This window comes from Sus scrofa, chromosome 13 (genome assembly GCF_000003025.6).
Source record: "Sus scrofa isolate TJ Tabasco breed Duroc chromosome 13, Sscrofa11.1, whole genome shotgun sequence".
Classification (NCBI taxonomy): Eukaryota; Metazoa; Chordata; class Mammalia; order Artiodactyla; family Suidae; genus Sus; species Sus scrofa.
In genome coordinates this window covers 46,905,989-46,933,141 of record NC_010455.5, presented here as the reverse complement: position 1 = coordinate 46,933,141, position 27,153 = coordinate 46,905,989, and the positions used below count along the sequence as shown (strand labels likewise).

Genomic DNA, 27,153 nt, shown 5'->3' with positions numbered 1-27,153 from the left:
CCACTCCTTTGGCATATGGAGGTTCCCAGGCTAGGGGTCAAATCGGAACTGCAGCCACCAGCCTACGCCAGAGCCACAGCAACACAGGATCCGAGCCTCATCTGCAACCTACACCACACTAAGCAAAGCCAGGGATTGAACCTGCAACCTCATGGTTCCTAGTCAGATTCGTTAACCACTGCACTACGATAGGAACTCCAAGAATCCTTTTTTTTTTTTGACTATTGGAGGCTTGTCATTGAGTGATTGTACCAACCTAATTGATGTTAAAATTCGCATCGATTTCTTCCACATGACTAAATGAGGATAATGATGAGACTTTTCCCCTCCATGGTCATTACTCCATATTTTTCACAGATTTTCTTTCTTTCCCAGTACCTATGAATGAGCCTATGTCAGTCTTGTCCTTTAATCAGTATTTTTGCTTTATCCCAGATCAGTTTCTGCCCTTAGGCTGTTTTTTATCTTGTCTTCTCAAAAAAAAAAAAAAAGACTGGAGGCGTTCCATCATGGCTCAGTGGAAACGAACCTGACTAGGAACCATGAGGTTGCAGGTTCAATCCCTGGCCTCGCCAGTGGGTTAAGGATCCAGCGTTGCCATGAGCTGTGGTGTAGGTCGAAGATGCAGCTGGGATCCTGCGTAGCTGTGGCTGTGGTGTAGGCCGGCAGCTGCAGCTCCAATTGGACCCCTAGCCTGGGAACCTCCATATGCCCCGGGCGCAGCCCTAAAAAGCAAAAAGCGAAAAAAAAAAGACTGGAAAAAAAAAATGCAGCGTGTAGCCTTGTTAGCTCTGATTCCCTGCCCCATCCACCCAGCACATTTAAGTGAGCCAGTAAGAATGTATACATGTATGTGTGACTGGGTCATCTTGCTGTACAGTGAAAATTGACAGAACACTATAAACCAGCTGTAATGGAAAAAATAAAAATTATTATAAAAATAAATAAATAAATGAAGTGAGCCAGGTACTCTAGGCAAAACAGGAAAATTGAAATCAGCAACAGCACCCTTCCTTCTACCCTTAATTTATCCCCCCTTTTGGGGGGAAATCTATTTTTCCTTGTATTATTTTTTATCGTAAAGGGCAGTATAAAGATTCTTACCATAGTCTTGATCCCGTTCCTCCATGTGGTGTAAATGCTATGCAAAATACCAAATTCTTGATGTGGCCATCTGTCAGAACAGCAGTGTCCAAAAGTATCAGTCTGAATTACAGTTGTGTTAATAAATCCCTTTGAAGAGCTTAAGTGTTTAATTAAAAACCCACATGGAAGTCATTTAAAAGCCATGTTGTCTGTTTTGTATGTTCTCTAGAGAACGTGCCAATTGTACATGTCTTTTAAAAGTGACGTTGACGAGATCTTATTTGCAAATGTTGAGGAAGAGCTGCTAGTTTCCACTAGTGATTACTACCAAAGAAATTCTAAAGCTTGCAGTTGAAACTTAGCCTGTTGACAAGAGAGTTAAGAAAGAAAAAATGACAAAGCTGTCATATTAACCAGCATACACCTGTCCCTCAAGAAAGAGAGAGGCTTACAAGTCTGGAATTGGTGAATGACTCCTTTATCATAGTGAGTTTAAGCAGCTCAAGCGTAAGTCCAGATTTTAAGAGCTCTTATGACAGTTGTTTGTATATTTGTTCAGTTTTGGCTTGATCTGATGATTTGTGTTACTAAATAAAAGACAATTCTGGTTGAACTGCCTAGAATTCATCTGAACAGATATCAGCACAAGAATTAATCCCATCAAGAACCTGGTACTATTTTAAATAAACGCACTAGCGTGGCAGTGACAAAAGTATGCTTAAATTTTTTCAAAAGGAAATAAGGGGTTAGATAAATCTAAAGTTCTTAGCGTGATCCAAACAAGGTCATCTGAGAATGTGTACTTCAGAGTATAATTAAGTAGGAAGAGTTTAAGATGGTAATGGTAGTCCTATGAAATTCCCAATGGTACAGTTGTAAATTCTAGCTTTTTGACAAGGAAAGTACCATGAAAAAAAAGAATCAAACCATAGTCTTTTAAAATCCACAGCAGCATTGACCTTTACTGTGAAAGCTTAACTGCATGTTCCTTATCAATCAAAACTAAATTAAAATGAACTAAGAGAAAGCACATACATTAAGCTTTGCAAAATTGTGACATTAATATTCCAGCTATGTCACCTTCGCCTGCATCGGGATTGAGCAAGGGTGAAAGAGAGAGAGAAATCAGTTCCACGAATTTTGGAGAATGTCAGAGTAAGGATCCACTGAAAACTTTTATTTCTCCATTACTATTCATCCTGTTTAATGTTCCCATCAGTCTGGGGGCTGGGGAGAAACTTGGAAAAGGGAGGGAAGAAAGAGAGATGCCATGAATGAAAGGATGTGGGGGTTCTTGTTGACTAAGCATAGAGCAAACACGAGATGAAATAAAAAGTGATTGGCATGGTTTAGCCAAGTCTGCAAATGTGTGGTGTGTCTATAATAATGGAGACACCAGGGGGGCTCTCTCCAAACTTGGTGATTCCATTTTTTCTAATTATCAAAGGAAGTCTTTTGACTGCTTTATTGGGTCATTGGTGAAATTGCCAAAAGAAATGAGCTGCTCAGATTGTCACCTGTGCCAGGGCTTAGAGGTAGAGCTAGACCAGATTTTCTTAGCTCTTTTTGATTTAGCCTCACTCAAAAAAAAAAAAAAAAAAAAAAAGGTGATAGTAATATCAGAAAGATGGTTCTCCCATGCTGCCTCCTAAAAACTTAATTCTAATAAAATCTGCTGGAAATAAAGACGAGAACAAAAACCATGTGGAGGGAGTTGTTTAGAGACTTCAGTGCCCTTAGGAGGAAGCAACAGCAGAGGACAAAGAAGAGAAAAATAATTCTCACATTCTGTAAGATGAGTCAGTATTGATTGATCACCAGAGTTATATATTTGGGTTTATAGCTTTTGGTTGGTTGAAGAAAAAAATTGTCAAGATGCCCAAGTTCAAGGGCCAAAAGACTTTCTTTGTAACATATCTCTGTGTTGGTGTATTGTGTTTCTGTGTGTTTCCCTAGAAGGCTCATCATTGGCATCTTCCCCATCCTCGGTGTCTGTCATTGGGCATCTTCCTTTTCAACAGGAAGCTCTTTAAAGAAACTTTGCTGTTTGCTTATTGACTCTCAAAGGAACTTTTTTTTTTTTTTTTTTTTTCCAATGGACTAAACTGTGTGATAAGCCTAAGTCTGTTGGCCCCAGCCGCCCATCCCATAGTAGCTTACTCCTCAATGAGCAATACAGGGTAGGAACTTCCTCATTGGGTGTCACCATAGGATAGACAAGTGTTCCTGTATTAAATGATGCTACAAAAAAATTTTGTCTGGGTTGGAGGTCTCTGCACAGGTCCTTCCCTTGTTCAAAGAAAGGCTCAGCAGATTTAAAGCAGATTCTGCCAAGAATCTCGTGCTGGTTGGAAAGCACCCGTGGTCTGTTTTAGTACTAACCCTCCTGCTTGAGTGAGCCGAAGACAAGACTCAACTTGATTTAATTTATTGTTTCAATGAGGCTATCACAGCAAATACCCTTTAGCCAGCTACTCAAACAGAAAGAAAATATTGTTACCTTAGCGTGCTTAAGAAAATACCACTTTCAAAATTGTGTTTCTAGAAGTCCGATGATGTAGCTTAACTCCATTTACCATGGCATCTTACAGCTTAGCCTCAGCAATTATCATAAAAAAGCACTGGATAAGAAGCTCCATTCAAAGTGCTGCATTAAGATAGCTCAAGCAAAAATAGTGGATTCAGACTCCTCTGACTTGCACTTACCTGTTCATTGAGTTCCTTTTCTTTCGGTGTATTCATTCCCTGTATATTTTAAGCTTATGGGTAAGTTCTGAATAAAGGACATCTCTGAAAGCATGAAATCTAAACAACCACCATCTCTTCCCTATCCCATTGTACAAAATCAGAAAAGATGGGAATTAAATTCTCATGCCTACACACCCCTTCAGCCCCAAAGCCAAGGAATTAAGGAAACCAGAAAGTCTGAAAATCTCCTTTAGGATTAATGACCACTAAATTATATTTTTTCTCTTTAAATAAAAAATGTGTTATTTCACAGACTGTGAAACACATTGCTTATACATTAAAATACTAAGTGAGTTCCCGCTGCGACACAGTGGATTAAGACTCCAACTGTAGCGGCTCAAGTCACTGCAGAGATGCGGGTTTTTTTGTTATTTGGGGGTTTTTTTGTTTTTTGTTTTTGTCTTTTTAGGGCCACACCCATGGCATATGGAGGTTCCCAGGCTAGGGGTCTAATTGGAGCAGTAGCTGCCGGCCTACGCCACAGCAATGCCAGATCAGACCACGTCTGCGACCTACACTACAGATCACAGCAATGCTGGATCCCTAACCACTGAGTAAGGCCAGGGGTCAAACCCGCAACCTCATGACTCCTAGTCAGACTCATTTCCGCTTCACCATGATGGGAACTCCTGAGATTTCGGTTTGATCCCAGCCCAGTGAAGTGGGTTAAAGGATCTGTCATTGCCACAGCTCTGACTTAGATTCAGTCCCTGGCCTGGGAACTTCCATATGCTGCAAGTGTGTCCATTAAAAAAAATAAATAAAATAGTAAGCAAGAATTAGGGAGTTCCCATTATGGCTCGGTGGAAACGAACCTGACCAGTATCCATGAGGACACAGGTTTGATCCCTGGCCCCTCTTGGTGGGTTAAGGATCCAGCATTACTGTGAGCTGTGGTATAGGTCTCAGATGAGGCTTGGACCTGGGCTTGCTGTGGCTGTAGTGTAGGCCAGCAGCGGCAGTTCAGATTCAACCCCTAGCCTGTGAACTTCCATATGCCATGGGTGAGGCCCTAAAAAGAAGAAAAAAAGATAAATACTAAGTAAGAATTAAATAGAAATAACCTTTTTATACTACCTTAGTTAAGTAACAGACTGGTCTATAGGACAATTTCTAGCATGTTCTTATAGAAATTACTTTTCTTTAAAAAAATTGCCATTTTCATTTTAAAGCCCTAGACTATTACTGAATTTTAGAAATAAATTATCAAGTTATTGGATAATAAATTAATACTTACAATGTTGAAATATAGACAGATGCTGGAGTAAAGCACTCATTTTAGCGATGAAATACAGTTCATTGATATAGAACAATTTTGTTGTCCCCATTGAGCTTAAGGGTGTAAAACCAACTGCTGGTTGGCAGGGTAGTGAAATCATAGTAAATTTTTACATTTGGAAATATTAAGATATTCAAGAGTAACTTTTTCGGCAAAAATGATCTAACAAATCATATTATTGGCATTGCTGGTTTTGATTACTTTAAAGGGAAAAATAAGGGATTTTTTTTTGTTTTAATTGAGGACACTTTTTACCTCAAGCTGCTTTCTTTCATCTTCTAGTTGACAACATCAGGTCTTGAAGGGTCTTCTATCCTCCGAGCCAGCCTCCACTTCAGAGGTCGCTCTGACTTAACATGAGCTTCCTCAGACATGGGGGGAGCATGATGATTTTAATTTCTTAGTTCCTCTTGTGACAGTACCTTGGAGAGTGGTGAGTGCTGACTTTGGCCTCCATCAGGGCTAATAGCTTTGGGCTTGATGAGGAATTATCAAACAGTGATTAGTCCTTTGAAAAAAAACTTAAGGCTCAATGACTGTGCCCACTGTTAATTTTCGCCCAGCATTCTCTGTTATTGTTTCACCCGTCCAGGTTATTTTGTTCCCTTGTCTGTGTTGGAAAGCTGTCATCTGCTCAAGCACCATCAGTATTGGTCCTTTCACTGTTCGCCTGCAGGCTCTGATTCCTTTTATTAGAAAAATAACCTCTCTCTTCCTTTCTCCTCTCTGCAGTTCCAGATTACCAAGAACAGGACATCTTCCTCTGGAGGAAAGAAACTGGATTTGGATTTAGGATTCTGGGTGGCAATGAACCAGGGGAACCTGTGAGTCTTTTGTCTACCTATCCCCACCCCTCACCCCTGTTCTCTAAGACTTCAAAGCAAATTGAGAAATCACCAAGAATTTGAGTTCAGCTAAGTGAATTCCAGACTGTTTCATTTCAAGCAGTGGAGAGTTTTCTTTAGCTTTTGGAAAGCATTTTCTGTCTTGAGTAAGAAGGGACTAGATCCTTTCTAAAAGGTTTGTGTTTGTGTTTTTGGAAAGCAACAGCTGTAGCATGTGAGTTCCCCATCAAAGAAAAGTAAACCAAAAGGCAAAATAGGAATAGACATCAACTAAGAATACAATGGGCTGATCCTTCTGGCTAGTTCCATTAAATCTGCCAGCAGGTAGTTAGCTTTGTGTATTGAGTAGCTAGGACATAGAGAGCACTTGAAAAAGCATTATGAGAGATTAGAGAAAGTAGGACCACTCTCTTTACAAAATTAGAGAAAGAACCCTGAACAAGGGTCAGGAGACATTTAACCTCTGCAGGCCTCATCTTTAGAATAAACTGAGTAGAATATCACAGGATTCTTTTGCAAAAGGAAGAGAAAGCTAAAGATAAATATCGTTCATTTCCTCGTCATGGTAAAAATAGCTACCATTTATTGGGTGCTTACTATGTGCCAGATGCTATGCTAAAGGCTTCTACAGTCTTTACACATTCTTCTCATATATCCATCAAATCTTTGAATGTATCCCCAGTTTTCAAATCACTGAAATAAAGACATAGGGAGTTCCCATTGTGGCTCAGCAGTAATGAACCTGACTAGTATCCATGAGGATGAGGGTTTGATCCATGGCCTTGCTCAGTGGGTTAAGGATCTGGCATTGCCATGAGCTGTGGTGTAGTTTTCACAGACATGGCTTGGATCTCAGGTTGCTGTGGCTGTGGCATAGGCCAGCAGCTGTAGCTCTGATTCAACCCTAACCTAGGAACTTCCATGTGCTACAGATGCAGCCCTAAACAAAAGACCAAAAAACAAAAACACAGAAAGGTAGTGAACTTACCTGGGATCACAGTTAGTAAATGGACAAACTGGAAAGTATGTGATTCCAGCATCCATGTGCTTAACCACTCTTTTGTCAGAGTTCTTTGGAAATGATGTAAATGCCACGTAAAGATCCTTGTAGCATCATCTAGTGAGAAGGCAAAGAAAGCACAAATATTTTAGCTGAAGTTTAGTGAATGGTTAATATAACAGCAAGACACTAAATATAAAGACCACCACCTCTATGTGCAAGTGCCATAGACTACAGAAGTGGGGGTGTCCAACTAGACTCTACTTGATTCATCCCTTCATTTAAGAGTAGTTTTAATGCACTCCGTATTGCTAGGCATATGCTGACCTTTAAAGAAAAGTTGTACTATTATTATAATTAGCAGAGTTTTCTGAACTGAGGCCTCTTAGGTGGATAGAAAAGGAGAAAAAGTTTTGCAAATGAAGGGAGTAAAGTGATTTATTTCTGCAAAGGCAAAGAAAGAATGAGTCATCACCAATCCACAGATAAATGGAAAGAAACCAAACAAGAAAAAGTTATCTTTTCCACCATTTAAGAATTACTGTACTACCTGGTGCCCTGTAGGAACTCAATTAGTGTTTGCAGCATGAAGGCAGACATGGACGAATTAAAATGGTTCTCAGATGGGAAGGCCATCATTATACAGGCAGCCTTTGTTTTCTTATGCTCTCCAGAAACTGCATTTTTTACAAATTCAAGTTTTGTGTCAGCCCTACATTGTCAGTTGATGGGTAGCAATTTTTAACAAGAATATATTTTTTGGAGTTTCCACTGTGGTGCAACGTGATTGGCAGCATCTCTGGAGCTCTGGGACATGATTTTGATCCCTAGCTTAGCACTCCCCAGTGAGCTGAGGATCCAGCCTTGCCACAGCTGCAGCTTAGGTTGCAACTGCAGCTCAAATGATCCATGGCCTGGGAACTCCATATGTCATGGGGTGGGAAAAAAATAAATAAATAAAGACCTAAAAAATGTATTTTTAAAATTAAGATATGTACTTTTTTAGACATAATGCTATTATACATTTGATAGACTACTGTATAGTGTAAACATAACTTTTATATTCGCTGGGAAACCAAAAAATTCATGTATCTTGCACTGTGGTGGTATTCACTTTATTGCGGTGGTTTGGAACCAAACCCACAATGGCTCCAAGGCCTGTCTGTAATATTAAACCTAAAGGTCAATGTTTCATCCATCATCCAATGATTCAACAGATTTATATCGGTCACATCGTACCACTGGGTGCTGCTGATACGGATGGCCGCCTGAGGTCTGGGGATGAATTAATCTGTGTGGATGGGACACCTGTCATTGGAAAGTCACACCAGCTTGTGGTCCAGCTTATGCAACAAGCCGCCAAGCAAGGCCACGTCAATCTCACAGTGCGGCGTAAAGTGGTGTTTGCAGGTATATTTTTCCTTCATTCCTTTAGACAGTTCCTTGTCACTTTATGCATAGAAAAGGCCCCCTCCGTGTGTCTGCCTCCCCATGCATCTATTTTAGCAAATGTTTGCAAATGTGATTAAGCTCAGAATTTCCAGATGGTTTGCTTTTCTCAAGCCCTGTGAAACTCCTGTCATTCAAAAATGCTTTAATGTGCCATCCATGCATGTTCAGCAAAGGCTTTTAGAAGAGGGCTAGCTGAATATATGTTCCCTCGCTCCATCCCCTTGCCAACCAGAACTTAGTCATTTTCTTCATAGGATGAGAATTCTCAACAAAAGAGGTCACAGTGACAGTCAGGAGAATTATAGCTTCAAATTAAGAGACCAAGAATTGGGTTTGTGCTGCCAAATAAGCTCATAAAAAAAGTTACTCTGTTGTTGACAGTCATATATATTAAACTGAGATTTTAATCTTATAAAATGTCTCTCTATAAGAAAGTTGTACAGCTGGCCAGTTCCATGTCATCTTTGATTCTTCCCTCCTGCAACTCAAAATCCTATGTATCCTTTCAGGCTCAACTCCAATATAACCTTCTCTCTAAAACCCTCACCAATTCCTTCCTTCCCGCTGCCTTGTGATTTTCGCCTTCCCTTCTTGCCATCCTCGAGATTCATGCTTACCTCTGTATCAGAATCCAACATTTTTTGCCAGTTCATTGCAAAGGGTCTGTGCTTTCCGTGCATTCAGCACCTTTGTCTGCAGCCCCCACCTCCAAGTAGTCAAGAAAGAACCCAGAATGCAGAAGAGACAGATTCCATGTTCTGTCAGTTGAATTACTGCAAAAGTATAATACAAAATATTATGAGTTCTCCGTGGCTTCAATATTAGTGAAACAACTACTTATCAGAGGAAATTAACTAGCACCTTGTTTAAAAAAAAAAAAAAAAACTAGTAGAGCTCATTTAGATGACATATAATTAATTGCAGAATTAAGATATCAGACTCCAGGGGGCGAGCCCACCTTACCGCAGCCATGGAGAACCGTGGTAATCGCTTATGTCCCTGGAGTTCATTTTCGCCTTGGAATTTTAGCGTAGTAACCCAGGCAACCAAGAGCAGTTAGAAACAGCTTTTGAGATGAGATGAAAACTTTCTGACTGGCCCAAATGAAAATAGGAGAGCAATGTTAACTTTTGTTTCAGATTGACTTTTTAAATCTTAAATATTGGAGGTTTTTAGTTCTGGGTCAAAGACATGTTAAATCTTTGAAGAGGCATAGGCCAAGGAATATAAACTAGTCATAAAAGGACGAATATGATATGCTTCCACTTATATTAGGTACCTAGAGTTGTCAAATTTATAAAGACAGAAAGTAGAAGGGTGGTTGCCAGGGGCAGGGGAGGGGGAAACGATTAGTGTTTAATGGGCACAGAATTTCACTTCTGAAAGATGAAAAGGTTCTGGTGATGGGTGGTGGGGATGGTTGCACAATGTTTATGTACTTAATGCCACTGAACCATATACCTGAAATGATTAAAATAATAAGTTTTATGTTCTGTATATCTCACCATAATAAAAATAAAATCTATGGGCATTCCTGTTGTGGCTCAGAGGAAATGAATCTGACTAGCATCCTTGGGGATGCAGGTTCGATCCCTGGCCTTGCTCAGTGGGTTAAGGATTCGGCGTTGCAGTGAGCTGAGGTGTAGGTCTCAGAAGTGGCTTGGATCCCGAGTTGCTATGGCTCTGTTGTAGGCAGCAGCTACAGCTCAGATTCAACCCCTAGCCTGGGAGCTTCCATATGCTGTGGGTGCAGCCCTAAAAAGACCAAAAACAACAACAACAAAAAGAAATCTATGAAAGGAGATGCTTTGGAGAATCAGTTTAGTAGTGCTATCTAAAACCTGAACACACATTTTGCTTTTGCCATGAAAAATAAGTCAGCCCTGCCTACCACTGTGGGCTATTTAGGAGTGCTTTACCCTGTCACTTGACAAAGCAATAAAACTAGAATTTGATAAGATGAGTTCCGAGGGAGGCTAATGGATCCAATTGTGTGATCAAAGTAGATAATTGACATCTAGAAGCTAGGAAGAGAAGCTAAGTGTGCCTCCAATAGGTGTTGTCAGGAATCCCACAGTATGGAAATCTTAATGGTGCTGTCAACTTACTATCTCTCCCCTGATGGAAAAAGCAGAAGTAAAACTCTTTGGAAAGCTGAGTAGACATGTGGCTTGAGGGTCATGACAATTTGAAGGTAGCGAAGGACATGTCTCTGAGGCAAAGATGGCGGTTGTCCTGCTGTGGGCCACACCTGCACTTCCTTGGATGGCTCATTTTTGTTTCATTGAAGTCTAGTTGCTGCACAATATCATATGTTACAGATGTACAATATAGTGATTCACAATTGTTAAAGGTTATAAAATATTATAGTTATAAAATATTGGCTCTATTCTCTGTGTTGTGCAATATATCCTCATAGCTTTATTTATATTTATTTATTTATTGGTCTTTTTAGGACCACACTCATGGCAGATCCCAGGCCTGGGGGTTGAAGCTGCTGGTCTGTACCACAGCCACAGCAACATGGGATCTGAGCCGCATCTGTGAACTGCACTACAGCTCACGGCAATGCTGGATCCTTAACCCACTGAGTGAGGCCAGGGATTGAACCTGCATCCTCATGGATACTAGCTGGGTTCCTCGCCCTTGAGCCATGATGGGGAGTCCCATCATAGCTTATTTCATATATAATAGTTTGTACCTCTTAATCCCTTACCGCTGTGTTTCCCTCCCTGCCTTCCCTTTCCCCACTGGTAACCACTAGTTTGTTCTGTATGTCTGTGAGTCTGCTTTTTTTGGGTTATATCCACTGGTTTGTTGTATTCTTTAGACTCCACATATCGGTGATAACATACAGTAATAGTTGTCTTTATCTGATGTAATTCACTTAGCATAATGTGGAGAGGTCGTTTTTTGACTTGTATACCAGGAAATATTTCAGAGTGGGCCGATCTTGCTGCCAACTTGAGTCTGAATGTAGATGTTGATATACAGTATGGTGTAAATGATAAAGAATGTGGGTGTCCTTTTGGGGATTTACCCCTAGCCTCACGGTCAGCCAATACCGAATGGCAAAGACTTACAGAAAAGCTGTTTTCACTTTCTGTAGTTCAGTTCTGTGAGGTCAGGTGCCATGCTAGCTGCCAATCTATTGATTTAGCTGCAGATTTGAGGGAGAAAGGAGGAAGGGGTGGCAGGGAACACTTTGCTGCAAAGGCAGGTAACAGGTGCCTCTCTTTGGCACAGCCCCCAAAACGGAGAACGAGGTGCCCTCGCCAGCCTCGTCCCATCACAGTAGCAACCAGCCCGCCTCGCTGACAGAGGAGAAACGGACCCCGCAGGGCAGCCAGAACTCCCTGAACACGGTGAGCTCAGGCAGCGGCAGCACCAGTGGCATCGGCAGCGGCGGTGGAGGCGGCAGCGGTGTGGTGAGTGCAGTGGTCCAGCCCTACGACGTGGAGATCCGGCGCGGGGAGAACGAGGGCTTCGGCTTCGTCATCGTGTCGTCGGTGAGCAGGCCCGAGGCAGGCACGACTTTCGGTGAGTGAGGGCCCTTCTGCTCCCCAGCGTTTCTCGGGATTGCGGAGCACTCTTCTATGGCGAGTGAAAGACGGCCAGAATCTCATTAACAGAAATGCTTTTCATGCTTTCCGCTTCAGATCATTAAAGTCTTAATTGGGGATGGAGTTTATTTGGTAGCTTTCCCCTCCTGAAGGGTGGGATTTTTTTTTTAACCCCTTAGCATCCATTATGCCTGCGTGTTCACAGGTGGACAACTTCAGGCACAGGTGAAATTTGCAAAGAAGCTCCTTGACAATAGAGTGTGAGAAATTCTTGCCAGAGAAAACCATTTGTAAAGTCCTGAGCAGGATGTCAGTAATAGCACTTGCCTCAGAAGGTCTATGAGTTTTTAAAAGAAGAATATGGTTGTAAAAATAAATGCCTGGGGGGAAAAAATAGAGGTGTAAGGAGTAAAAAATGTATATGAAGTACTTTTTGTACTCTTTCCATTTTATTTGTGTCCCTTTTCTATCCCCATCTGAAATTTTTATTTTAAATAATATGTTACCATATCCTGGTTAAGAGTCAAATTAACATCTGCGTTATAGAGCCATTTGTCTTCACTGCCCTTGAATTCTAGCAAGAGTGAGCATCCTTTCTCATCTAGATGCTGGAGATGTGAGCAGAGTGTAGAGAAACACAGTTGTCACCATCCTGGAAGGTTGACTCTCTGCTAGGTGCACTAGGTGAGACACAAAGGAACCCAGGTGATTCTAGGAACTAGGAAACTCTGAATCTCTTTCCTATGAGAATCAATTATAAGTATGTACTCCAAAAATAATCAACCTTCTGCATTAAAGAAAAATCAGTTGTTTTCCCCAAACACAACTGTTAATTAGTATGGAATGTGATGGGAGACAGTGAAAGGCTGTGTAGGCTGTGAAATTAACTTCAGCTCTCTCTCCAAGTGACTTACCCACAAGGAGACTGAGGACAGTGGCCCAGGTCATTTGTTAGTTAACATCAGCTAGGTGCTCCATCTGCTTCTGCTCCAGTAGAACTCCATTTGCCTCCATTTAGTCTTGGTACATTTCTTCCTGCTCAAGCCATTTCCCTCTAAGGTGTGTTCATTAGAAGATGGTGCTTCATCAGGTTCATGCATGTGTGGCTGCAGTAACAAGTGCCCATTACTAACAGTGCTTTTGTGAGCTCCCTTAATAACATTATCACAGCATGTCATGGGTGGTAGGCAACTGGACCTCAAGACAGAGGTGTGTTTTGTTTTGTTTTGTTTTGTTTTGGCTTGTTTTAAAATTAATGCTAGAGTTTTTCTGCTTAATTTAAAAATAAAAAGAAAAGCAAAGGGGGGAAAGAAATCTCAGATTATTTTCTTTAGATCTACAATTTGTTCCCATGTACCCCTGTGATGTTCTCAGAATTTTAGAATTCTCAGTTTCCCTTCTAGAATGACATAGCAGATATGTCTTGTGGGAAGCTCTGTGTTATTTAATGGACATTGAATGTCTTTGCTTACAGTTTGGTCTTTGATTGTTATCCTCCGGCTCTTACAATGGACAAATTAAACTTCCCCTAATACCTTGCATGAGACTTCTGAGCTATGCAGAGCTTTCCTCCTACCTGCTGCCCTGATACCTTTGCATGATTCCTTTCCCATGGGAATTGTCCTTGGATGTGGACTAAATTTAATCAAGAACTTGAATTTGATTATAGAGGCTTTCCACCACTCTTGCTTGCTATATTCCAAAAGACTGTTTAACTTCCTTTTTTAAGAAATTCTTTAACCTTGACCTTACATCCAGTGATAGAGACACAGACAAATGTGGTGAAATTCAAAGGAATTGTAGCTCATTTTCCCACACATTTGATCCTTAAGCTCTAAATTATGATGGGAGAGCCTTCTCAGTTTCACCATCACCCATGTTCACTTTGTCACCTTTTCCCAAAGGCGGCTCAACTCTATAACTATCATATAGTCCCCAGAAAGACAAACTCTCTGAATCAGTGAATATGCACAAGAAAGATTGAAGCTCAATATACAGTTATCTAGAAACCCTATGTCAGTCTTCAGAGCCCATTTCCACCACTAGCTAAAAGTTACCAATGCTCTTGGGCCCATGAGCAGCAAAAATAAGGGACCCAGACCTGTACACCTATTAAATTATGAATCAGAGGCAAAAAATAAAAGTTACCAACACTCTTGGTTTTGACATGAAATGCTCCCAAGCATTCAATAAACCTTCTTCAAATGTACTTTTCCTGATTTTTTCCTATCATCACTGATAGTAACTAACCAGGACAAAGGAAATGATTAAAGGAAAAGAGGTGAGGAATGATTTGAACCTAGCTTCGGATCACTGTCCTCAGCCTGAGTAGGTGCTAGATTGTCTTATTCCTTTGATGGGATTTTTGTGAGGAAGAGGGAGGATTTCAAAGCTAATGAGCCATTTGGACTCCTCTCTAAAAGCCGTCAAGATTGGCTGAGTGAGCAGAGGTCATCAAAGGAAAAATAGGTGTCAAGGTTGGGTGCTTTCTTGCTCATCTTGTAATTACACCCTTTTGCTAAAGCTTTCATCATTCTGGGTAGAAGGCAGGAAGTCTAAGTGTTTGTCCATTAGATGTTTTCAGATTGGTGCTAGCAGACTCTTAGGCTTTACCAGATGCCCAGTGATTATTTTTTCTAAATGGAGAAAGAACAAAACATTGGCAGAAGCTTAAGCAACAGCTGGTAAAAATGAAGCACCATGAACACAGAATGTGCAAAAGCCTTAAGCTCTGGGCTTTGCGTTTACAGTCCCCAAATAAGCCCACAGCAAACTATTTTGGGGCACTTGGGAATCTTTGAAAGTTGCTAAAGATCCCAAAGGTTGCTATTAATAGAGGAGGGAATCTGGGGTTTCCCCAGCATTTTGAATCAGGGAAAGCACTGCAGCCATGACCTATCCTTTAAGGGCGGTAACTTTTGCAAATGCCCCAAACTTTGCCAATGTTTTGACCCTTGGGACAGAGTTCTCCTTTAATAACATTTGCTTAATGCTTTAATTAATTAACACTTAACCTTCTCTTTCCCTTTTCAACCCTTTTTCTCCTCCCTTCACTATATTCCCATGTAACTTAAAAAAAAATTAAAACTCACTATCAAAGCAGGCAATGCATGTGTGGCTATGCCTCACAAAATAGGTCGGATTATTGAGGGGAGCCCAGCTGACCGATGTGGCAAGCTGAAAGTAGGAGACCGGATCCTGGCAGTAAATGGATGTTCCATCACCAACAAGTCCCATTCTGACATTGTCAACCTAATCAAGGAAGCAGGAAATACGGTTACCCTCCGCATCATTCCCGGGGATGGTAAAGTATACCTCTTGTGTCTCTCTCCTTCTCCCCCTCTCTCCCTCTCTGTTTCTCTCTAGCTCTGTCTCTTTCTGTATCATCAGTATTCATGTAATTGAATAGTTTTGACTTAGAGGCAGCCTTATCCATCCCTAACTCAACATACCCATCATACAAACATGAGCCACTGTTACTCAACCTTACTTAGCCCTCTTGACTTAATCCCCTAGCCCTGGGATCCTGTTGTGCTATAGAGATAAACATTTCCAAAAATCCTTAACTTTCCCCATTTTTTAAATTTTATTTTGATGCCCTTGTCTTTAAAATGACAGAATAGTTTGAGTATGGGTGGTGAAGCTCACCAGATATTCTACCTGGACATTATTAATGATTTTTTAAAAATAATTACTAAAATCTGAGTGTACTAGATACGGCGATATCGCAAAACCTATATAATGACAATGCTGAGCCAGTACTGTGTTGTTGTTTTTTTTTTAACCAGAATAAGTGAATGTATCAAAATTTTTTATTTAATGGGAGGTTATTAGCATTTGTGTCTACATAGTTTGTCCCTAATTTTTGCATATGGATTGAAAAAAAGAATAAAGTCTCCACTTTTGATACTTTGGCAGGCCTACATTAAATGACGCCTGTTCTTGTTTGTTTGCCTAATTGGTTAAATTCACGTCTTTGGATCTTTTATATCAGTGGTGATTCTGCCCTTCAGGGAACATTTGGCATTGGCTGACGTGGGTGCTAATGGCATCTCATGGTTAGAGACCAGGAATACTTCTAAACATCCTGCAGTACTCAGGGCAGCCTCCCCACTCCCCATCAGAAGTTATACAGCAAAACATATCAGTTCTCATTTCATTATTCATATTTAATAAAAATGAAGTTGATGCACTATTGTTATTAAGTATAGATCCTTCAGAGAATGAAGTTCTGAATACTGACCTCCTTCTAAGCAGACTTTGCCCTTGGGAAAAAAGAGATACTTGTCCCAGAATGTTTCAGTGTTTTGTTTTGTTTTGTTTTGTTTTTTCATTCTTGCTATATATGTTATGAAATGAAATATATATTTTAAAAGTCAGTATTTCTCAAGAGGCAACTGTAGTTTATGGAGATAGCTGATAAAAATTCTGTGCCATTGGTCTGTAAAATAAAATCAGGGATTTTATCTGAAATTAATTCACCAGATGAACACTTTCCTATACTAATTGTTAGAAATGGAGCCATATTGGTTAAAATTCAAATGGTATAATCTGTGCAGGAAAAAAGTAAATCCAAAACCAAACAGTAAATATTTGAAAATTGTTGGTTCCAAGAACAGATTAGTTTATACCAAAAATACCCTATACCAAGTGTGGAGGCAAAAATAGCTGCTTGAATAATGGCCTACTTCACCCTGCCTCAGATGCATGGTTAGTAATTTACCATCTGGTCTGGAGTCCATTCTACCAATTCAACACTCTGGAAAGCTATTACAATTTAGGAAAGTGATCACAAGATGATAGAGCATAGGTTCCTAATGGAAAGGATGAAGGGAACCAGGAAAAATTGGTGACAAATGGCTGTGAGAGCCTAATTTAGTATATATATTTATATACATTTATCTACAAGCTGTGGAGAAATCAAACAGTTAATCCAAAAGAAATGGACACAGGAATTGACTTGCCCAGTCTAGGTTGATCAGTCAATGTGAGCATGAATGAGAATTTCGAAAAAGGAAGGAAGGGAAGAAAGTGCTTCTTGAGGGAAGGGCTTAGAAAAAGAGTTTGAAATTAGGAAAGACATGTATATGCAGAAGCCACATATACTACCATGCACATTCTTGTTGACTTCATGTTGTGCAAAGGAAAATCTTTTTGGAAAACTGGAACACCAAAATATTTAAGGCAAGATAGACTATCCAATAAGAATTATCAATAAAGAACATTTTTTAAACTTTAATGCTTTGAAAGTATAAAATTCAGAAAGACATATCACAGGCCATCTTGGTTAGAAGAAAGTAAACATTAAAGTTGGTACAGTGTAGTTGAGGGTTGATTGCTGCAGAGGATGGAATGTTTTAGAAATTCATTGCCACCATATTTCAGAAATTCGTTGCCATGATAATAAAACTCTTCATCAGTTACTTGTAGTTTTCAGAGTCCTGGTAACGGGAATCAAGTCTGGCAGAGGGTGGATTAGTGATGCTCATCATCTAAATGGGGTCAAAAATTGCCATCTTGGAAATTAGAGTAAAGGCAGCAGAGTGAGATTTCTGGAGAGATGCTCAAGCAATCTAGGAGGATTTTGCAAAAACCAAGAAGACGGAGAATGACCATTCCAGTTTGATGAGGAGAAAATCATGTTTGGAGTTCCCCTGATGGACTAATGCTTAAGGATCTGATGTTGTCACTGCCGTAGCACAGGTTCAGTCCCTGGCCTGGGAACTTCTGCATGCCACAGACTTGGCCAAAAAAGAGAGAGAGAGAATCATGCTGGATCCACTGCCTCTCCATCAAAGGGTATTGGACAAGGTAGACTGAAAGGTAAAAGGGAGGTGTACTCTCCATGTTAAGGACATGATTTCCCTGCATCTCTCACTCTGGTATCTAATTGATCAAGTGGCCCAGAGACATTATGTTGGATGGTCCTCACAAGGAGACTGAAGTTATTCATCAGAATGGTTTGAAGCTCTTAGAAATCCAGCTGGTCCAGGGTGCCGTTCTGCGAGACCTGAGGAGGTGCCTCAGGAAGATGCACTCCTGGTGCGGCAATGCTCGAACCCCACCTGAATTCACTGCTCTTCCTAGGTCTTGCTGCTCATTTTCTTGTCATCAGTCGGCTCATATTTTCTCCTGTTTTACTTTTCTCCTTCTCCTGTGTGCCTCTCACCTTTCTTCCTCTGCCAGCCCATCCAACAAACCTTTGAAACATGACCCCTGATTTGGCATCATTGTGTTAGAAGGCCCACCTTTGCAGTTCATGGGCCTGCAGAGGACCATCTCTGCTTTTAGGCCTTTGGGACGAGGATGGGAAAGGGATAGAAAGTGATAGTGGCAGCACAGAAAGGCCGGAGAATGAGCAGACATACTGAATCCGAACTTGAAATTTAACATGTCAAACCATTCAGGTTTCCTACCACTTGTGTAGAAATACCCCAAAATCTGGGTGGAAGTGAGATTCTCATCAGCTAGAGCAGACCCCAGCTGAGCCAGGCTAACAGGGAATCCTCAGATTGAATCACGTTCAAAGTAATGAAACTATGAGAGATAGACAGAAAGATGGATTTTTTTTTTTTCCCTGCTCTCATGGCATGCAGAAGTTCCTGGGATTGGACCCAAGCCACAGCAGAGACAACACAGAATCCTTAACAGCTACGCCACCAGAGAACTCCAAAAATGTATTATTTAAATACATTCTTAAATTTGTACTTCACATCTGTCTGACAAAGTATTTGTGTGTCTAGAGGTAGGGCTTGGCAACACAGATATTACTCTTTCCTTGACCAAGGCATGGAATCATTTAATTATCTTAATAGAAAGCTCTGTGACGATAATAGCCAGCAGACTCAGGCAGAAAGAACAGGGTTTCCATCGTATACACTTTAAAAGTCTCCCCAGACTTTTCAAATATTTATGGGATATACATTTTCAAACACTTCCTCCAGATATTTATTACGTATGTGTTTATGCATTAAAATATTTATGAAAGGAATGATGGCCTCCTTTGTAAGCTTGCTTGGCCCTGTAATAGGGATTCCGTAAGGGAAGCTAAGAGTATTAACATGGGAGTGAGGTTAGAATGGTAATCACTTGTCACGGGGCTAAGTTGAAACCCCAGATGGAAGCTTCTGTCAGAAGTTAGTGCCCTGATTTAGCACAGCACCGTGACAGTGCCTTGAGAGCTAGGATATGCTTTTTTGGGATACACGATTGCTGTGGACAGTGCAATAATATCCATTTTCATTCCTGCGAGAGCTCAAGCAGGTGTACCACTGTTTAACAAAGGATATAGGGCTCTTTCTGGAATTTATCACAAAAGCAGCCAATCTGTCCATCTGCCTTGGAGTTTTAAAAAGTCAGATACATTGACACCCCTTTATAAAACTGCTGCTGGAGTGTACTCTTATATTAGGCCCTTTTCTATTTTTTCTATCACATGGGGTGAGTTTTGCTTTGGGATAGAGGCATTTGTGATAATGGGCTTCATCTCTGTATTTTAAAAAGCTGGAGAGGATTTTAGCACATACTGTTTTGGTTAAATTCTAAGAGAAGACTTAAAAGTTTATTAAAATTGGAATTCCTCTTGTGACTCAGCAGGTTAAGAATCCAGCTAGTATCCATGAGGACACAGGTTCAGTCCCTGGCCTCAGTGCGTTAAGGATCTGGTGCTGCCGCACCTGCGGCATAGGTTGCAACTGTGACCCAGATCTGATCCCTGACCCCGGAACGCCATAGGCCATGAGGTGGCCAAAAAAGGGAAGAAAAAAAAAGTATTCTGGAAATCCAGGGTAGGCTAACAATTATTTTAGTGCTCACTTGGAAGATGGCTGAAGATATCTAGAGGTTAAAACCAGGGTAGTTTGTGTTTTATTTAAGCTGTGATCCTGCTTAGTGAGGTTGGTGGTATTTATTACAGGAATGTAAAAGTACTTGCTTATTTGAAAGGAATGTACCAATTAGATTTGATTTGTGCTTGATACCAGCACATAATTCTCTTGTAAACAGAATAAGACCAAAAGTTAACGTTAGGCAGGCCTTAGTTTAATTCCCAATACCTCCCCTTGCTCTCTGGATGACCTTGGACATGTTGCCTACTTTTTCTAAGCCTCGGTGTCTCCAACTATAAAAGGGGGAGAGTAATAATTGGATTTATTTCATTGAGTTGTGAGGATGAAATGCAGTCATACACATGGTAATGCACCTCACACAGTGCTTGGCACAGTGTAAACAATCAGAAATGGTGGCTGTTCATAGATGAAGAAAAACAATGAAAGGAGAAAAATTCAATGGGCTCAAATATGCATTTGCATATTAAATATTAATTTTTGAAGTGCCTAAAGTTAAGCTTCAATCTAAAATGGATTTGCTATAAATCTGCAAAAAATAGCAAAGGAATGATGGGAGGAAAATCAAAAAGAATTCTTATATGTGTATTGACTATCTGTTATACCTCATCAAACCTTGAAAATGGCAGAAATATTAAAATGGTTTGATGCAGTTCCCTAGTAGCCTAGCAGTTAAGGACTTGGCATTGTCACTGCTGTGGCTCAGGTTCGATCCTCTGCCCAGGAACTTCTGCATGCCACAGGAGCAGCCAAAAAAAAAAAAAGAGAGAAAGACAAAATGGCTTGAGAATGGGATTTCAGTCTGATCTGCCTAGAAACTCTGGCTATGAAAAACACCCAAGCTGTTTAAAGAGGGACCTCCACACAATTCACTAATTATAATCACTTTAATTACAAGGAAACGTTCTTTTTGGTATCCTGATTATGATTTCCCCATGGCTTGAACAATTTAGTGATTTCCCAGAGAGCTTCCACAAAATTAATTACAATGAGCCGTATGAAGTTTTTTTTTTTTAAAAGGACCAATATACATGTTTATGAAACTTCTGGCAAATTGTATTGATGGGCTGTGCAGTCTTCTCATCCTTTGTACTGGCATAGTAGATGTACTTTATGAAATAACCACTTAGATTTAGCACCTTGGTTGTTCCCATTAACTGAAGTCATAAAAACGGACTAATACTATGCTCTTGATACTGTGATGAATACATGCCACCAATAAGAAATATGCTAATCATTTTTTTGAGCAGTTTTTATGTGCCAGGCACAAGCCCAAACACTCTCCTCCCAAGTCATCTTTTCACCAGTTTTCTTAGGTCTCTCCATAATCCTCCATGGGCAAATGTAGAAACTGAGGCATAGAAAGTTTAAGTAACTTTGCATCAGGTCCAGTCAGTAAATTGCAGACTTTGGGTTGCAGAGCAGATAATGTGACTCTTGCCTCTGACCTTGTAACCACTGTGCCCAAGAGGCTTGAGAAGCACCACCTCCCCACCTTGGAGCCTCGAAAAGTGTATTGGCACAATTGAGGCTCTGCAGAGTCCACAGGAAACACAAGACACAAACATCCAGATACATTTCTCTCTCTTTTACTCACAATTTCTCACTCTTATTTGACCTCAGATTCCTGTACCCTCAGAATCTGGAGCAGCAGATTTTTTGAGAATCATTGTCCTAAAGAATGAATGGGATTCACATTTCAGTTTATATGACCTTGTTACATTTTCTTGGAAATCTTGTGCCTTCATTATCAAAATCATATAGCTTTAGGGCTGGAATAGAAACTTAAAAATCCTATTTCAACTTTTTTATTTTACAGAGAGTTTAAATAACTTAGACACATTCTCGCAGTAATAAATACAAAGTAGAGGAGTTCCTGCTGTGGCACAGTGGGTTAAGAATCCAAGTGCAGTGGCTTGGGTCACCGAGGAGGTGCAGGTTCAGTCCCCAGCCTAGCACAGTAGGTTATATAAAGGATCCACCATTGCTGCATCTGTGGGGTAGGTTGAAACTGCGCTCGGATTCAGTCCCTGACCTGGACACTTCCATATGCCATGGATGCCATAAAATTAAAATATATATAGGGAGTTTTTGTTGTGGCTCAGTGGAAATGAATCCATCTAGAATCCATGAGGATGCAGGTCCAATCCCTGGCCTTTCTCAGTGGGTTGGGGATCCATCGTTGTTGTGAGCTGTGGTGTAGTTGCACATGCAGCTCAGATCCTGCATTGCAGTGGCTGGGACGTAGGGCAGTAGCTACAGCTCCAATTCAACCCCTAGCCTGGGAACTTCCATATGCCACAAGTGCGGCCCTAAAAAAGCAAAATAAATAAATAAATAAATATTTAAAAAATAAAAAATACATATATATAAAGTAGAGGTAGTAACAAGGGCCACAACTATAGTGTGTGTTGAGTGCTTACTATATCTCAGGTATGGCACTGAACATTTCATATACTTTTATCTAAGAAAAAGGAATTATTGTCATCATCCTCTTCTACCAGATGAGGAAAATAAGGCATACAGATAGTGAGTCAGGGCAAAGGGGTTTGAACCTGGGTCTGAATCTCCAGCTCACGCTTTTAACAACATGTAATGAAAATAAAATAACAGGAAGCCAGACCCAAGACGAGTAATATCATTAGGAAGGTAAAATGGAAGATAGAGCACAAACAGTTGGGATTAGTGAGCTGTCTTGTCACAAAGCCTGCAGTGGAGAGAGATGTGTTCCAGGTATCCTAGTTGGGGATACCTCACAGGTTTCTCCCTTAGAAATGTTAGACGTGATGGGTAGATACATGTATCCCACAAACATTAGAGTGCCTACTCAAACCACAGGACTGCTAGAAACTTCTAGACTTCATGGCACACTATGAAATACATGGGCAGATATAGGCTAATCTTAGAACTTCACCACCCCAGTTATAGCTGCAGCCTATGCCACAGCTTGTGGGCAACACCACTGAGTGAGGCCAGGGATCAAACCTGCATCCTCACAGAGATGACATAGGTTCCTTAACCCCCCAAGCCACAGGGAAACTCCTTGCATTTTTTTATTAGAAAATTTGTGTCAAGTTCCAAGCAACCTAAAAATGAATATTAATAGTGTAACTTGCTCATGGTTGCTTATTATCTGCCTTGATCTTACTGCAGAAATAATTCATAAAAGAACATACAGCCATTACTATATGAATGATTTATTTTCATATATGCATGCTGGTTTGCAGTCTGTAAGCATGTTCATGAGTGTTTTCGGATTCTGGGTCTCTAAACTCCCGGCGATTAATGAAGTTGCTTCTGAATGTGTTTAGTGGAGAAGAAAGTCAATTTACATAAGAATCGAGTCATATTCATTACATTAGGATGGCATTCTGATTTATACAACTTAGATTTACAACCTCTGGCTCTAAATAATGCAAGTTTTAAAATGAACTTTTTCGGAGTGATGCTAGGCAAGATCTCTCAAGAATTCTACATTTTCAGCTAAAAGCTCTGGGAAAGAATATAGATGTTACGTGTGTATATATTTAATGAGATGTTAGTACACCTTTTATTTTAATATTTACATGCAAAAATCAAGCCAACTTACTAAAGACCAGTGTTAAACTGCAGGACACATTCTCGGAGACATTTATTATCAGCTTCTGAAATTCTGGGAAATAATTCTGGTGCGATGCCTGCCATGTTTTGATGGGACTGCCCTTTTTAAGTGATGGTGGGAGGAGTGAGAGGCACTTCCCTCAGCTTGCATTCTAGGGTACTGTTTTCTTGGGCAGTCTCTTTATTTCATTTGGGGAGATGGCTGGTTGTGGGGAGGGTCATGGGGTGTACCATGGCTCACATTATAGAAGCTCTTAGAAGGGTCCATTAAACTCTTGTTTAGAAATTCATGTTAGAACTGTTTGAAGTGCTGACCGAGGAGCAGATGTCATTCAGATGTGGGGCTTCTGTCCTGGTTTGATGATGTCCTCTCGGGCTCCCAGTTCATCACGCTCTGTCTCACCCTGCAGAGTCTTCGAATGCCACTTTGCTGACCAACGCAGAGAAGATTGCCACCATCACTACCACACACACCCCTTCTCAGCAGGGGGCTCAGGAGACCAGGTCAGACATGGCTTTGGTACTTGTGTTACTTTCAAGCGAACAGAGTCAGCCCTGGTGTGACTCTACTCTGCCTTCATTCTTTCTCAGTCTCCCCCCAGGTTGCTCTGATATTTTTTTTCTCTTGCTTTGGCAGGAATATCACCAAACCAAAGCCGGAATCTCAGTTTGAGTTCAAACCACCCCAAGCCACACAGGTGAGAGCCATTTCTCTCTTTCCCTTGTTGGCTTTGTGCTTTTCTTTCCAACTTTCTGAAGCTATTTTTACCAGGTATCTTTTGTAAGACACCGCAATTAAAATAAATAACCTTGTGTGAGGAGAATGTACTAAATAGGGGCTCACACGTGGTTGTCAAGGAAATGACATTTTATTTTACTACCTTGGAAAAAAATATTCCTAGACATCCTTTTCTGGGGGAAAACCAAACAAAATAAAAAGCTCTAATTATCTCAAGGATTGGTGATCAGAGAAAGCGCAAAGTGGCTGATAACTCCTCACAGTATTCATAGAGGCATTTATGTCAAGAAAATGTCTTTTTGTGAAGGTGTTTCTCAGACTTGTGAATTTCAAGGGAGACCCATAAAGCAAGCTACCTGTCCCGCAAGGGGGAAATGGGGCGGGGGGGGGGGGCAGGTAAGTGATAGCAGGTGAAACAAATTTGGGAAACATTGGTTGATGCAGAGTTGAATATGTTCCTTTTTCATGGGCTTTCTCAGAGCCTCCCCTAATCCATTCCTGATGCTCCTCCACTCACATAGGAACCACTCTCCAGATGTGTGGAGGTTGTTGATGGTTTCTTAAGGATGAGTTTTTTTTTTTTTTTTTTAGCCACTGGGTAGGGAGGCTGAACACCCAGCAGTGTGCAGGATGGTGTCATGTAGTGAAGGATTTTCTGCCACAAATGCCAGTCACAGCCTCGCTGGTTTCATTTTCATACATGCATGTCAGTGTGCCATCTGTATGCACATTCATGAATATTTTTTTCACATCCTGGATCTCTGAATTCCTAAGGTTAATGGATATTAATAAACCATCAGGAACCACCAGGAAGGGGATAAGACTGTGCCTTTTTGTCACATGAGCATAGTGAAGAATGTTTGGGAAGAGAGAGAGTGAGAAAAATGGGTATGGGTTTCAGTTCTCCCAGAATGACTTGACTGAATTTCTTTGAATAGGAGCAAGATTTTTACACTGTGGAACTGGAAAGAGGAGCCAAGGGATTTGGCTTTAGCCTGCGAGGGGGCCGAGAGTATAACATGGACCTCTATGTTCTGCGCTTAGCAGAGGATGGTCCTGCAGAAAGGTGTGGAAAGATGAGGGTAAGTAGGGAGAGGCATCTGGAGTGGATGTAAATAAGTCATCTGCAGTGACTTCTTGACATCTTATTTTTGGAATCCACATGTTTGTGAGAAGGACAGTTTTCTACAGCTTTCAGGACACTCTAAATGCAGAAACCCTGGCGTAAATCTTTCCCTCAAGTGCAGCCATAGCTGCCTAAGTTAGGTGAGCTCTTCCAACTCTGGGATTGAATGAGGAATTAAAATCACTTATAGGAGAAGTTCCCGTTGTGGCTTAGCGGTAACAAGCCCAACTAGTATCCATGAGAATCCAGGTGTCAATTCTTGGCCTCGCTTAGTGGGTTAATGTTCCCTCGATGCGGAGAGCTGTGGTGTAGGTCACAGACATGACTGGCTTGAATCCCATGTTGCTGTGGCTGTGGTGTAGGCTGGCAGCTGCAGCTCTGATTCAGTCCCTAGCGAGGGAACTTCCATATGCCACAGGTTCTGCCCTAAAAAAGCAAAATAAATAAATAAAATAAAATCACTTATAGAGAGTTCCCTCTGTGGCACAACAGAGATCAGCAGCATCTTGGAAGCACTGGAAGACAATGGGACTCCAGTTAGATCCCTGGCCTAGCCCAGTGGGTTAAGGATCTGGCATTGCTGCACCTGTTGCTTAGATCTGATCCCCGGCCTCGGGAACATGATATGCTATGGGGCAGATAAAAAATGAGGGAAAAAAATCACATACAGAAGTTCCTTGGTGGATTAAGGATCCAGAGCTGTCACTGCTATGATTACTGTGGCTCTGGTTACCGCTGTGGCTCTGGTTACTGCTGTGGCTCAGGTTCCATCCACGGCCTGGGAACTTCTGTATGATGCAGGCATGCACAAATAAAATTAAAAAAAATGTGTGAACTTATTAAAGTGGATATTTTCTGAATCCCATCTCCATAGTTCTTCTACTGAATCTCATGGAGGCAGGCATATGACTTCCTAGGAATTCCTAAGTATAGCAGCATGCTTAGAGAGCAGGAAGCCATGTAGTTCTATAGGTTCTGGGTTGTGAGCTCCATTCAGGCTCTGGCTAGTCACCACAGCCCTCCCCTGTCCTCAGGAGGTAGTTAATTCTGCCTCAGCAAAGGGCCAAGGACTCTATGCCATGAATATTCAGAGTCATTTGGGAGTAGTCAAAGCTGCATTGGGGGGGGGGGCGTGTTTTGTTTTGGTTTTTGTTTTTTTAGGGCCACACCCACAGCATATGGAAGTTCCCAGGCTAGGGGTCCAGTCGAGCTATAGCTGCCAGCCATAGCCATAGCAACACAGGATCCAAGCCTCGTCTGTGACCTATACCACAGCTCATGGCAATGCCAGATCCTTAACCCACTGAGTGAGGCCAGGGATTGAACCCGAGTCCTCACGGATACTGGTCAGGTTCATTACTGCTGAGCCACAATGGTTAACTCCTGCAAATTTTAAATGCACACATGGTCAAAGTCCACCCTCTTTTGCATAGATATCTATTTTCTCTTGCCATGTATGAATATGTTGCTCTTCTGGGCAGATCAGATGATTGAAAAAAGAATTATCATCTGCTCATAGGGGATGTAGATTGAGACATACACCTAGGGAGCAATTTACAAGGAATTAAAAGAAATCAAGAGTCAGGTCAGGAAAAGAAAAATGTGAATAAAATTAGTCCTAAGCAGAAAGAGGGAAGTGACCAGAGGTGGAAAACTTAATACTTGTAACTTAAGCAGAACCTTGAAGTTTAAGTTTCTTTAGACAGAATTTTGTTTTGTTTTGCCACACCTGGGGCATATGGAAGTTCCCGAGCCAGAGGTCAAACCTGCACCACAGCAGCAACCCAAACCACTGCAGTGACAATGCTGCTGGATCCTTAACCCATTACACCACACAGGAACTTACCAGTCTGAATTTCTTAAGGAGTTTT

The 27,153-nt window shown here is 41.0% G+C and overlaps 1 protein-coding gene across 29 annotated transcripts in view; it reads left to right on the top strand.

Moving 5' to 3' along the window:
* The window catches only part of MAGI1 (membrane associated guanylate kinase, WW and PDZ domain containing 1), a 671,626-nt gene that overhangs the window by 634,999 nt on the left and 9,474 nt on the right, over window positions 1-27,153 (top strand). For 9 of the 29 annotated variants that reach the window (XM_021070791.1, XM_021070786.1, XM_021070804.1 and 6 more), the window contains 8 exons: window positions 2,158-2,241; window positions 5,846-5,937; window positions 8,176-8,368; window positions 11,657-11,950; window positions 15,074-15,277; window positions 23,828-23,921; window positions 24,055-24,115; window positions 25,095-25,238. In XM_021070791.1, coding sequence (XP_020926450.1) covers window positions 2,158-2,241; window positions 5,846-5,937; window positions 8,176-8,368; window positions 11,657-11,950; window positions 15,074-15,277; window positions 23,828-23,921; window positions 24,055-24,115; window positions 25,095-25,238 — 1,166 coding nt within the window. The remainder of the gene's footprint in view (window positions 1-2,157; window positions 2,242-5,845; window positions 5,938-8,175; window positions 8,369-11,656; window positions 11,951-15,073; window positions 15,278-23,827; window positions 23,922-24,054; window positions 24,116-25,094; window positions 25,239-27,153) is intronic. The other 20 variants (XM_021070792.1, XM_021070788.1, XM_021070806.1 and 17 more) reach the window with 6 other exon arrangements.